Below are 14098 nucleotides of genomic sequence, written 5' to 3'. Positions count from 1 at the left end.
AATTCTCAACTTTTCTCTATGAGTGAGTTGGAAATTTAATCTTAGTAAATACTGAACTTACATTCTGAGTTTGGTTTGAACAGGGCTAAAGAAATATATGTATTCCTATATATATTCCTATAATTGTTACTTCTCAGACACATAATAGTGAGACTTGTACCCATCCCTTGATTTTATCAACCAGAATAACTCCTATGTTGTGTTCTGCTGTGATAAACAAAACTAGAAAGAGAATGTATGAGAAGTCTCTGCTGAGTCTTTATAATGTATTCTTAAATATTCAATTTCTAAAACAGGATAGCAGAAAAAGGCAAATACTTCATATTCTCAGTCATACATAGAAGTTTAAAAAGTTGATTTCCTAGAAATAGCTGTATGAACAGGAATGGAACAATGCAATTATTGGACATGTTAATATAGAAGGGGAAAATTTTTTTCAGGGATTCCTTCCTAGACAAGCTACAGATAGCTAATGACTCCTGGGAAAAGGAAAATTAGATTCTCCCAGGGATGAGCTCCCATATAGTTGTCCAATGCAGAGTGGTCAGCCTTGAAAACATACAAAAACTAGAAAAATGACTCAGCATGCTCTATTTATATTTATTTGTACATTATGTATACAGACATGCATGTATACTCACACACATGTATATAATATATATGTTTATATATTATATATTTATATATTTGAATTATAATACACATTTTATATGTTATATATAAACATGTATTATACATACACATAGATATATATGTATATATAAAAGTAATAAAAAAATCTGCTGTCATCTTGAGAGTAGGGTGATGTAGAGGGAACTACATCACCCTAGAAGGAGGAAACAATGAGGGAAAATAATATAATTCTATTTCAAGTTTTAAAAAATTTAAAAACTGATTTTATAATAGAGATCAGTATCATCATTACTAGACTTTAGAAAAAGGAAAGAGATGGAGAAATGAGTTATTTAATCTTTTGAAAATATACCATAATATAATTATCTAGGTGAAATAGTTTGAATGAAGAAAATCTAACTTAAAATTATTTACTGTATTTTTTAACACTGGAATATATTAGCAATAGGTTCTAACTTGAAAAGGTTACATATTGAAATATCACAGTGTAGCACATGAAATACACAGTTATCACATTTCAGTCAATAGAATGTTAAAAAATGAATATTAGACTTTCTGAGTAGAACATTAAATTCTCCTTGAATACATTTATACACATAGTAACTGTGATAATCTGCACAAGACCTGCACAGTATTAATTCCACCATTTGCCATTGTGGAAGTCAAAAAAAATTACAAGACCTCATCTCATTCTGTGGTTTTATATGAAGCCAATAACTGCTCGGTAAGGGAAGAGATGCTTTTTTGTGATGTAGTCACAGTGAGTCATTTTTTCATAAACACACCTTTACCATAGCAATGGAGGTGAATATAAAATATATTCATTCATGAAAATGTCATAGTGGTACCCATTATGTATAATTAATATATACTAATAAAATGTAAAGAAAGAGGTGTGGTTAGTAGTTAAGTGTTTGTGTTTCTCGTGCACAGGATCCAGGTTCAGTTCAGGCAACAATATGCTAGTTTACAACCATCTTTAAATTAAGTTCCAGATCTCACAATCTCAACTGACCTCCATAGACACCAGGAATGACACTCATATATGTACATCAGAGGTTCTCAACCTGTGGATCATGACTCCTTTAGAGGTTGTCCAATATTTTTACAAAGGGTACTTAAGACAGTTGGAAAACACAGATATTTACATTATAATTTATAACCGTAGTAAAATTTCAGTTATAAAGTTCAAGCAAAAATAATTTGTTTAAGGGTCAAGCCAATACTAGGAAACCTATTAATGTGTCACACTATTAGGATGTTTTAGAACTACTGCCATAAGCATATGTAGGTAAAACACACACAGAAATGAAATTTTTTAAAGTTTATAAAATGTATATGATATGTATACAAAAACTTTTTATTTACTCAATATACCACAAAATTTTTATATTTTGTAAAGACTATAGATGAAAGTATAGATCAGATTTATTTTAACTTTCCATTCAATTTAGCATTTAACTATACCCTAGTATATAGCCTACTGTGTGTGTGACAGAATTAAAAAGCTATCATATTTGACTACTGAATAAAAGGCCAAAATAGTAATAGATAAAAGGCCTTCACATTTGACTGTGACAATTTTTCATCTTAAATATTTGCTAAATATTTGGTACCACAAACATGTCTCTACTTATAAGTTCTGCATAAGAATAAAAGTCAGAACAGTGAGTCCAAGAAAAAAAAAGGTAATGTACCCTTGTAGAAGGCTACATGATTACTGTAATAATTGTAAGGATAAATATGTTTCATACTTTTTCATGTAACTAAATGTAGTTATACGTGATAGACACTTACACAACAGGGTCTTTGAGACTTGGGATCTTTTGGCAGTTCTATAACCTTGTAGAGGCGAGGTGACCTAATAAAGTTCACAAGCTCAGAAGACTTCATGCCTGGGAGGAAGAGATCCTGTAATGGGGAATAAATATCTGGAGTACTTTAGTCATTATATGGATGTAGCAGGAAATTTTCTCTATAAGTTGGAAGGAGCTAAAATGGAAGGAGTAAGTAGAGGAAGAGAAGGAGTAAGAAGAGGAAGAGGAGAAGAAAAAGGAGGAGCTAGGAGAGATGTAGGGGGATGGATGGCTACGTACATATTGAGAGCAGTCCTAGGTAACAACTTATATCTAGGTTAGTTCATTGGAAACACCTCCAATGGTGTGGACATCTTTTTATTTGAGCATTAACAAATATATAAAGCTATTGGATAATCTTTAAACAGTAGAGTCTCATTTCTACCACATTCCACGTGGATGGCGGGATGGTCTGGGCTCAGCCCAGCCTTGTGGAGACATCGTGGAAGATTGGCAGAGCCATCTCCTACACATCTCATGGGAGGCAGGGCTGGAATCTCTGACCATTTGAGCCAGTGGCCTGAGCAGCAGCGTGTTCCTGCCACTGATCGTGGCCTCAGGCCTTGTCTAGTCGGGAAGATGGCTGCTGACTAAGAACAAGCCAGATTGGGTGCCACCTTTTAAAAATATTACTGCTACATATGGAATATTCTTAAAACTAAGACCACCAGATTTAGTAAATACAAATTTAAGGATGCTGTATACCATTGGATAAATGAGTGTTGTGCAGTTATTCATTGTCTAAAATTGTGACCTAACAATAACTCTACTTGGGAGCCAGTAGAAAAGTATGAGGAATTTAATTTCTGTAACTTTTACTTGTGTTTTCACTGATCATTAACTTGTATCTTATCACAGGTGTAATGGGAGCTACAGGAGTACTTCTTTCTGCACTCTATGTTGTCTTGTGCTTCCTCCAGATGGTAACACTGAGTTCAGGTATGAATTTCACTTACTCTTGAGTCTTAGAAATGTCAATCATCCCAGGAATATCAAATTATGCTACAAATGAGAGAGTATTTAAATCATTGTTCCTAAAGTTTGGATGTAGCAATGAAGTGAAGACAGTACCTTAGAGAAACAATTAATAATGTCTAATCAGCAAATACTCTTTCTTTGAGTTTGTTTCAGCTTCTAGAAAAATTTATAATAAAAGAGATAAAATATTTGCCTTGAAGACTCAATATTCATACTAAATGCACAGGATGTGCATAGCATTTTAACAGTAAGGAATTGTACAGGCTTCAGATACATATTAGACTATATCTGAGTTAAGAATACAGTAGGGGAAAATAAGAGAAGATGAAACATTATAGGAACGTGAGAATTTGACTTTGTAGGGACATTTTATATAAAGCACAAATAAATATAGATTCTTAGACATTTAAAAAAAACTTAGAAAGCAAATGATGTAAAAATGTAGATTATTCTAGCAATAGATGATTGTCCAATGATAAAATCTCACATTTAGCCGGGTGGTAGTGGCACACGCCTTTAATCCCAGCACTTGGGAGGCAGAGGCAGGTGGATTTCTGAGTTTGAGGCCAGCCTGGTCTACAGAGTGAGTTCCAGGACAGCCAGGGCTATACAGAGAAACCCTGTCTCGAAAAACAAAACAAAACCCAAACAAACAAACAAAAAAAATCTCACATTTACTTGTGTTCTACCCTGAATAGACTCATTCTTGGTACTACAAGCTACATTAATGATGATAGATGTCAATTTATGCCTTTGTCTCCTGCATTTAGATTGCTTCATATACATACATACATATACACACACATATATGTATATATATGTATTTTTATATATTTATATATTTATATATAATATATATACATACACATATATTTATATATAAATACACATATATAAATGTACATGTGTATTTATATATAAATACACATATATAATATATATGTAAAAATATATGTAAAAATATACATATACATAAAAATATATGTAAAAATATATATTTACTTATACATAAAATATACATATATATGTAAATATATACATATATTTACATATATATGCATATATATGTAAATATATAAATACATATATACATGAACATAATACCATTAGCATAGGCACAAAGAACAACAAATAATAAATTGCACTTTACAAAAATGAACATGTTCTGCAACGAATATGTGTGTGTGTGTGTGTGTTTGTGTGTATAATTTTAGCAATCTCCTACTATATTAGGTTTCCATATGACTCATGCTGTCCCTCCCTGTATTTCCTCTCTTGGCCTTCTTCACTCCCCTTCCACTTTTGGTTCACCCACTACATTGCTTGTCCATCCATAGCTACCTATATTATTTTCCATTTTTAGAGAGGTCTATCTTAGTCTCTAAATTCTTATTCTATACATAATCTTTGTGGTTATACGGATTGTAGCTTTCTTACTGAAGACTTAAAAGCTAACATCAACATAGTCCTTAATACATACCATACTTGTCTTTTTGGATTCATCACTCAGAATAGTTTTTTTCCCTCACTTTATCCATTTATCTGTGAATTTCATTATTTTATATTGTTATATGGCTGGGTAATAATATTCCATCATATCATTGTACAATTTCTCTATCCATTCATCCACTGGAAATCATCTAGGCTGTTTCCAAATTCTGAATATTATAAATAGTAGATCAATTAATATGATAATGCAAGTATCTCTGTATTTGGATAAATCATCCTTTGGGTGTATGCTCAAGAGTAGCATACCTAGATCTTGAGATAGACCTGTTCTGAGCTTCCTAAGAAACCACCACATCTATTTCTTTAGTGGCTGAACAAGTTTGCAGTCAAACCACCAATGGATTGTGCATTTTACTTCACATTATCTCCAGCATAACCTACCATTTCTCTTCTTGGCAAGTGTAATTGATGGGTGTAAGATGAACTATAAATATAACTTTGACTTGCATTGCACATGTGGTGAAGTATGTTGAACATTTCTTCAAGTGTTTTATAATCATCTAAGAATTCTCTGTTTAGATCTATAGATTTTTAATTAGGCTATTTATTTTCTTGATTGTTGCAGCCCAAGCTGCCCCACACTTGGGACCGCTCTGTCAATATTGGAACCCGCACTGCCAAAGCCTTGGGGACTAACTTGTTAGCCCGCACTACCCCAAGCTGCCTCAGTCCACGGGTTGGGATTCAACAAGAGAGAGAGTGAGGATGGACTCAAAGAATGGAGACCAGACAGAGAGTGATTCAATCCCATTTATTCTTTAGTCTCTCTTCCTAGTCCAAGTTCTCTTCCAAGTGCCTGTCTCAAGAGTACAAGTGTCTAATCCTAGTTGCCTGTCTCGAGTCTCAAGTGCCTACTTCCAAGTGCTAGTGCCTAATGTCTAATCCAAGTGTCAAGTGTCTAATAATCTGTTGCTCTAATAATTTCTTCAGTCTGACTCTCACCTTTTATATGTCTCACTTCTAAGCCACACCTTTAAGTCATGCCTTTAAGTCATGCCCTTAGGCCTTATCTCTAAATCACACCTTTAAGTCTCACACACCCAAGGGAAAATCCTGGGTATCTAAAACAAAATGTTATCAGAGTGTGCTTAGCTGTTGTAGGCTATTGTAAACAAGTCTCTTATCAGGGTATATGGCTCAAGATGGCTGCAAGGATGATAGCCACCTTCTGTCAGCTCCCCACACTTGATTATAGATTTTTCAATTTTTATATAATTTATATATTAACTCTCTACTAAATATATACAAGTAAAAATAGTTTTGAAATGATAATGTCCTTTGATGTGCAAACATTTTTATTTTCATAAGGTCCAATTTACTATTTGTTCTTCTTTGTGCCTATGCTAATGGTGTTATGTTAAGAAAATCTTTTCCTGCTCTAATGAGCTCAAGAATATTCCTCACTTTCTTTTCTATTAGACTCGATGTGTCTGCACTTATATTGGGGTCTTTGATTCATTGGCAACCAAAGTACATGGCTTGAAACTGAAAATGGATGCCCAGACAGTTATTAAATTAATACGCTGGCAAGCTAAGGATGGGTAAGATTCTGCACAGAGCCTTACCAACCTAAGACATAAGTGCATTGCCTTTGATAATGCATATTCCATGATGGGTAAGGAAGGCATTCTTGGCAGAACAACCTAAGTCAGGCTCAGTCTTGTTTATGAAATAAAAAAGGGGGAGAGGCAGAGAGCTATTGGAGTTGCTTGGCAAGAATCTGACATGGGCCAAGGACAAGGAAATGGGCTGCTTGACAGAAATATGACATTGGCCAAGGACAAGGAAGTGGATTTCAGGCAGAAATCTGACAGGCTAGAAAAAAGAAGTAACTTCAGACAGGAATCTAAATATTAAGTTTGAACAAGGAAGTAAGCTTCAGGCATAAAAATGACTTTGGGCTAGGACAGGGAAGTAGGCTCAGATATTTTGATCATCCAGATAAGCCCTTAGAAACAGTGATCTTGAGAGTGTTCATGAAACTTTATTGCCTTGCTTGTTTTTTGACTATTTATGTTTATTGTCTTGCTAACAAGACTATTTACATCTATTGTATTGCTAATTCCTTAACCTAGAACTGATCTTAATACCTGCAGGTAATTAAAATGGTATAAAAGCAAAGAGGAGGGGGTTGGATAGGGAATTTCTGGGGAGGAGGAAATTGGGAAAGGGGATGTCATCTGAAATGTAAATAAATTTAAAAAATGAAAAAAAAGTTTTGTAATGGGTGATAAAAATGGATTTATTTGCATTTGTCTACATGCAGCCATCCAGTTTGAACAGTACTGTTGTTTAAGATGCTGTCTTTTTGTCAGTGTGTATTTTTGGCTTCTTTATCAAAATAAATAAATAAATAAATAAACCATCAAAAACAAAACAAAAAAACAGCAGTCCATAGGTGTATGAATTAATTATATCTGGCTTCTCAAATTTATGGCAATAATAATTCTGTCTGGTTTATTTTCCAATACTGTGCTGGTTTTGCTCTTATAGCTCCATATTATAATTTGAGATGTAGAGTGGTGATATCTCCGGCAGTTCTTTGACAATCCAAGAATTTTAGAGCTATCCTCAATTTTTGTTTTGCCATATGTAGATGAAAATTGCCCTTTTAAGATCTGTGAAGAAGTGGTTTGGACTTCGGGGGGGGGGTTATTTCATTGAATCTGTGGCTAGCTTTTAGTAGAGTAACTATTTCTTACTATGTTAATCCTCCTAACCCATGAGCACAGGAGTTCTTTCCATCTTCTGATATATTTTTTAGTGTCTTTTTCCAATGTATTAAAGCTTTTATCATACAAGTCTTTCATTTCCTTGTTTATAGTTATGACAAGATATTTTTTATTTAAGGCTACTAAGGAAAATATCCTTATTTCTTTCTTTGTTATTTGTATATACAGGGGCTGGTAATTTTTGTTAGTTAATGTTTTATCCAGCTGCTTTGCAGAATGTGTTTACCAGATGTAGGGATTTCTTAGTTGAATTTTTAGGGTCACTTATGTATATTATCATATTATATACCATAAAATACTTTAACTTCTTCTCTTTTTACTTGCGTCTTTACTCTATACATTTGTGGTTTGATTATTTCGTGGTATGGGGAATTTTTTTTTTTTGGTCCAGTCTATTTGATGTTCTGTATGCTTCTTGTACCTAATATACTCTCTTTCTTTAGGTCAAAGAAATTTTCTGCCATGATTTCGTTGAAATTATTTTCTGTGCCCTTGGCCTAGGTTTATGCCCCCTCTTCTGTTCCTATAATTCATGGAATTTCTTTTTTATTATAATATTCAAACTTTCTTGGATCCTTTCCTGAATGTTATCAGATCCCACATTTTCTTTGACCAAAGTTTCCCTCTCTTCTATCTTCCCTTCAATGGCCTAAAATATTCTTCTCTCTCTTATATTCTAATGAGTCTTACCTCTAAGGCTCTTGTTTAAGTTTCTAAATTTTCACTTCTATTTTTTCTTTGGTTTAGGTGTTTCCATGTTTCATGGTTTGAACTATTTTCTTCAGTTCTTTCCACTGTTTAATTCATAGATTTCATTAATGGATTTCTTCATTTTCTCTCTAAAGAGCTTGAATATATTCATAATAGCTATTTTGAAGTTGTCATCTGGTGCTTCAGCTGCATTACATTTTTAATATCCTATATAGTAGGGTCGCTGGACTCTAGTGGAAACATTATCTTGAATCTTACTGATTATGTTTTTATGCTAGTACATAGGCATGGGATTAGGATGATTGTAATTCTAGATGCTGATATATGGTTTGTCTTTGTTGAGTGCATTTGTGTCCCATTCCTTGCTTTCTGCTGCCTCTCTGGTTTTTAGAAGGGTGTGGTAGCTGTGAGTTTCGGTGTTGGGAATGTTTCTGAGATCCTCCCATGTATAGTCACTGGGGGGTCCTGGGTAGAAAGTGTTTTTAGTTATTGAGACCCAACACTTAGGAGTGGAAATGAGGTAAAGGGGAAAAGCTGAAAGTATCCAAAGGAGGGAGAAAATCTGGACATGTTGCTAAGATCTGCATAGACCCTCTTTCTGTAACAAGTGGTCTGCTACAGAGCATTGAGCAAGGCTGGAACATTGTAACTAGAAAACAGGAGGGAGAAAAGACATTGACTACCTAATTTCCTGTCATCATGTTCATTTTTTTTTTTTTTTTAGAGAATGCCTATGGAAATTGAAAGTTGAGATGAAAGGATGGGGTGGCAGAGGTAGGCTATAGGAGAAGATATGCGTGGTGACCCACTGGGGAAGGGAAGGGAAGCCACAGCAAGTGGTCTGCTACAATGATGAGGGCGATGATCGAGGACTGTAATTAGATAGAAGAACTGGAAGTATGTCCTTAGGTTGGTGGTTCAGTATCTGAGAGCCCCAAGTGTCCAAGTTAATTGATTCTGTTGATCTTCCTGTGGAATTCCCATCCCCTTAGGGGCTGCAATCCTTCCTGCAATGGGAAAGCATCAATCCCTGACACTATTAATGGTATTCTGTTATGTTTACAGACAGGAGTTTAGCATGGCTGTCCTCAGAGAGGCCTGACTGAAGCACTGACTCAGGCATACACCCACAACCAAACAGTAGACAGAGCTTGGGGACTCCTCTCCTTATCTTTATCTGCTTTAATCTGATTTTTCTTAAAGAGGATATCAAAATTGCATTCTTACCAAACATATCATAACTAATTCCATGTTAATATTCAAAACAAAACTAAATAAGCTCCAAATTCCCTCTACCATTGTGTTCTTTATTTTAAAACTGATAAAATAATTGCTTTATAATCTCTAACTCTCTCCTTCCTTCAGAGACTTCACTTTATTATTTTCAAAATTAATATTTCTCTCTCTACCTGAATTTCTCTGAACTCTAATTACTGGGGAATTGCCCATAAGCATACATTGCCAGCTCAGCTTGTTTGTTCTTTGGACTTCAACTTATCAGCTTCCTGTGTACTTCAGAGCCACATCCTCTGTCTGGCTACTGGGACTGTACTTCTGTATGCCATGAGCAGCAAGGGCCTGCCTGCTGTGGAGGTTCTCACAAGCTCCAGTCACCCACAGGTACCACTGACTTGTGTGGTTAATGGAACCCCAGCCCCTCCAAAGTTTCTGTCACTCACCCACTCTGGGAAGATGCTGGGCCTGCATAGCAGCAGGCTTTTATTAGGCTAAATCTTATTGTACATTGCAGTGTGCCACCATCACTTGTCCCAGAGCATGTGCTGTTATGCTGGATCAGCAACCCAGCAGAGCCTGCTCTCAGATTCTCTGAAGTTATGGCCTTAGCTGCTCAAAGAGTGAGATATGGTTGCTAAGAAACAGCATCTGGCTCCCACATCCTGAGCTTTTGCCCTAATCTTAAATCTAGTGTTCTAAATTTGGATTTCTTCCCTACAATGGTGTACCAAATATAGCAGGACTTTCTGGACCTGCCATCAGTTAAATAAAGAGATAGATTTATTAATATTTATTATAGCATTGACCATTAGCTAGACAGATTCTCAGCTACTCTAAGCCAACTAATCTTGGCTTTATGGCCCACCACATGGCCACATCTACCTCTTTGCTGATGTTTACCTATATTCACTCCATGACCAGTGTCTGCTTCTTATTCATACATAAAAAGAAAATAACACCTACATGGTAGATCAGGAACATCTGGGCACATAGTCATATCAAGAATATATCATAAAACCCAGGCATGTTATTGAACACACAAGACCAGCCAACTCATCTGTATCACATAAAGAGTAGAGATGTAACACAACGGGGCAGCAGTACCTGCCACATTCTTATTTAAAAATATTTTGCATGTATCACAAGATCCATGGCTGATGATTCTCTACTGTCCCTAAAGCCTCTGTTTATCAAAACCTCTTGCTACATGACATTGCTTACTCATAGGGACATTTTCTCTGACTCTGTCTTGCTCATTGCCTTGATTTATCTTAAATCCATCCTGCCTTGAAGTAGCTCAGCACCTCCAATGGTTCCTTAAAATTTTTCTCTCACAATTTCTAGTAATATTTTATGCTTCAGTCAAATAATTAATTAGTAACTAAAATGCCTTCAGAATAAAGAAAGTGATCTGAGTGAAGTACATGTAGATATTTGAGAGGGGAAGAGAAAAAAGAAGTGAAATAAACAGAATGATTTTACACCCGATGTGAACATGTTTACTAATTCACGCTCTTGTCTTTTGGATATTGTAATCCTTTACAGAACAATTCATAGTGACTGGCTTACAGAAGCCAGTCTTGGCACCATTGGGTGGAAATGTTGACCTGAGTTGTCAGTTGTTTCCACCACAAGAAGCACAGCATATGGAGATTCGTTGGTTCCGGAATCGCTATACAGAGCCTGTGCATCTGTACAAGAATGGTAAAGATCTGCATGGAGAAACTATCCCCAAGTATGTGGAGCGAACTGAACTCCTGAAAGATGCCATTGAAGAGGGGAAAGTGACACTCAGGATCTTTAAACTGACAGCTGATGATGATGGGTCATACCACTGTGTCTTCAAAGTTGGAGAGTTCTATGAAGAGCACATCACAGAGGTCAAGGTCACAGGTAGGCATATATTCCTCTCAGATGGCTGTGTATCTAAAGCTTATTGAGGTTTGACTGTTTTGAAAATTCTTTTTTGTTGTTGTTTTTGTTTTGTTTTTTGAGACAGGGTTTCTCTGTGTAGTCCTGGCTGTGTCCTGGAACTCACTCTGTAGACCAGGCTGGCCTCGAACTCAGAAATCCGCCTGCCTCTGCCTCCCAAGTGCTGGGATTAAAGGCGTGTGCCACCACTGCCCGGCTGTTTTGAAAATTCTTAGTGTTTAACTCTTATTGAACATTTCAATTAGCAAGCTAAATTCTGTGAATTTAGTTTCTAAATTGGATGCTTTGAAAGATCAAAATAGGAGGGCGACCATGTAGGAGGACTAGCATCTCAATTAACCCAGATCACTGAGATCTCTCAAACACTGGACCACCAAACAGGCAGCATACACCAGCTGATATGAGGCCCCCAACACATATATAGCAGAGGACTCCTGGATCTGGGTTTAGTCAGAGAATATGCACTTAACCCTTAAGAGACTGGAGGCCTCAGGGAGTTTAGAGGTCTGGTGGGGTGGGGGTGAAGGGTGGAGACATCCTCATGGAGACAGGGGTCTGGGGAGGAGGTATGGGATGTGGAACAGTTGAAGGGTGGACCGAAAGAAGAATAAAATTTGGAGTTTAAAATTAATTAATTAATTAATTAATTAAAAAATACTAAGGTGAAGAAATTGGTCCCATGAATATTTTCCTGTTATATCTACATGTGATATTAGATTTCCAACATACCATCAGATACATTTAAGGTTTAGATACATTTAAGGATTTGTGGTTTTCAAATAATTCTGACAACCCTTTAGTAATTTTTCTAATGAACATAATTTTTTAAATGTGCTCCTTACTATAATATTGGGTGTGTAGGGAGGTCAAAATGACCTGGTAGGAGATGTGGAAGGGAAAGTGATTAAATACATTGTGTGAAAAAGTTTTAATTAAAAAAGAAAAACATCTTTTTTAGTAATATTTATTTCCATTTATCTCCAAATCAATTCACTGACTATTTAGTGCCAAATTATTTTTCCTTAATCTTTTTTAAAGGATTTTAAGTACAAGCATCACTATACACAGATATAATACTCAATGTGATGTATAGAAAACTGTATGGCCTTTATACTATTTTACTCTGAATTATTCTAAATGAAAATAAGTGGAAGGAAAGTACTGAGTTTAAAGGAAACTGAAAAAAAAATCCATAAATTTGTGTGCATATGTATAGGACTCTAGACCCCAGATGACTAATATTTTTCTAGATGTCTTATACTCAACTCTGTAGTCTAAAGCCAAGCTAATCAGTATCGCTTGTAGCCATCTTTAGCAATCTTATGGAGCAAACACCTACTATAGTGGCACAGATATAAAATGCTTTTGCCATTCCAAGGACATTTTAATACATAAATTTTGGTACAGTATTTGAAATCTTCATACATTATTTCTTTGCCTATATATTACCCAAGCTTTATTATGATCCTGAAAGGTTTCTCTAAATGAACATTTTCTCTAAATTAATATGTCCTTTTCATGCTATTAATACATTATCTTTTTAATATGATACACATTTTATGAAAATTCATACTATTGAAATATACAAAGTGTCAACTAAGCTAATGTTCCTCAGTAGTGTTGACAATGGAATTCATATTTATAATCTACTTATTGTGGTTGAAAACTAGCTAGTGACAGTGATAAAATTTATTATATAATATGTAATATATACATATACATATATTTTTTCAGACATGATGCTGACAGTATTATAAAATTTCCACCTGGCTCAAGATATTTTTGTGTGTTTCTTATGGCAACCAGGGTCCTGTAGACTTTTGACTATTAATTTGTCTTTTGAAGCTATATTTAAACCTGAGAAGGGTTTTTATGATTCTGTTGTTTACTCCTCCAGTTATTCCTAATAATATTGTTATCCTCTTTGTTTCAATCAGCTACAAGCTCAGACATACAGATTCTCATGCATCCCCCTAATACTAAAGGTGTGATGTTGGAGTGTCATTCAGGAGGTTGGTTCCCACAGCCTCATATAGAATGGAGAGACAGCAAGGGAAAAGTCATTCCAGCTACATCAAAAGCCCATTCACAGGATGAAACCAAATTGTTCAACATGACAATCGCCCTTCTTATTGAAGCCAGCTCCCATAGAAATGTCACTTGCTATCTTCAAAACCTTATAACTCATCAAGAAGAAAGCCTAAGTATTGTCCTATCAGGTAAAATGTGTGTTAGTTCTTCATTAACAGTCATTGTCACATGTACTTCTTATTAGATTCTTCCTTGACTTGATTTCTAAAGACTTAATTTTTCTAGACCTTACTCCCCACTTAGTTTGTCTCCTACTTTCTTTGGTGTACTTATTTGCCGACTCTATATCTTGGACTATTATAGTTTGCATTTCTGTTGTGATAAAACATCATGATCATAAACAAGTTGGGGTAGAGAGTCTATTTGAATTATACTGTTACATCATAGTTCATCACCGAGGGAAGCCAATATAGGAGCTCA

General features: G+C 35.3%; 1 protein-coding gene across 1 annotated transcript; it reads left to right on the top strand.

Annotated features, from left to right (window-relative positions):
- Positions 1–3352: 3352 nt before the first annotated feature.
- On the top strand, positions 3353–13862 carry LOC117709105 (selection and upkeep of intraepithelial T-cells protein 2-like). The gene is made up of 3 exons (XM_034503223.2): positions 3353–3428; positions 11201–11548; positions 13525–13862. Exons 1-3 carry the CDS (start codon positions 3353–3355, stop codon positions 13860–13862), a joined length of 762 nt encoding a protein of 253 aa, XP_034359114.1.
- The last annotated feature ends 236 nt before the right edge of the window (positions 13863–14098 follow it).

The sequence above is a fragment of the Arvicanthis niloticus genome, chromosome 5 (genome assembly GCF_011762505.2).
Source record: "Arvicanthis niloticus isolate mArvNil1 chromosome 5, mArvNil1.pat.X, whole genome shotgun sequence".
Lineage (NCBI taxonomy): Eukaryota > Metazoa > Chordata > Mammalia > Rodentia > Muridae > Arvicanthis > Arvicanthis niloticus.
The sequence above is the reverse complement of the archived record's forward strand: the minus strand, read 5'-3'. Positions and strand labels throughout refer to the sequence as shown.

Excerpts from the sequence above, each read along its gene's own strand:
- LOC117709105 (XM_034503223.2), top strand. The coding sequence starts at position 3,353 with ATGGGAGCTACAGGAGTACTTCTTTCTGCACTCTATGTTGTCTTGTGC. Across the intron at positions 3,429-11,200 it reads GATGGTAACACTGAGTTCAG|AACAATTCATAGTGACTGGC; the intron begins GTATGAATTTCA and ends AATCCTTTACAG. Across the intron at positions 11,549-13,524 it reads CACAGAGGTCAAGGTCACAG|CTACAAGCTCAGACATACAG; the intron begins GTAGGCATATAT and ends TGTTTCAATCAG.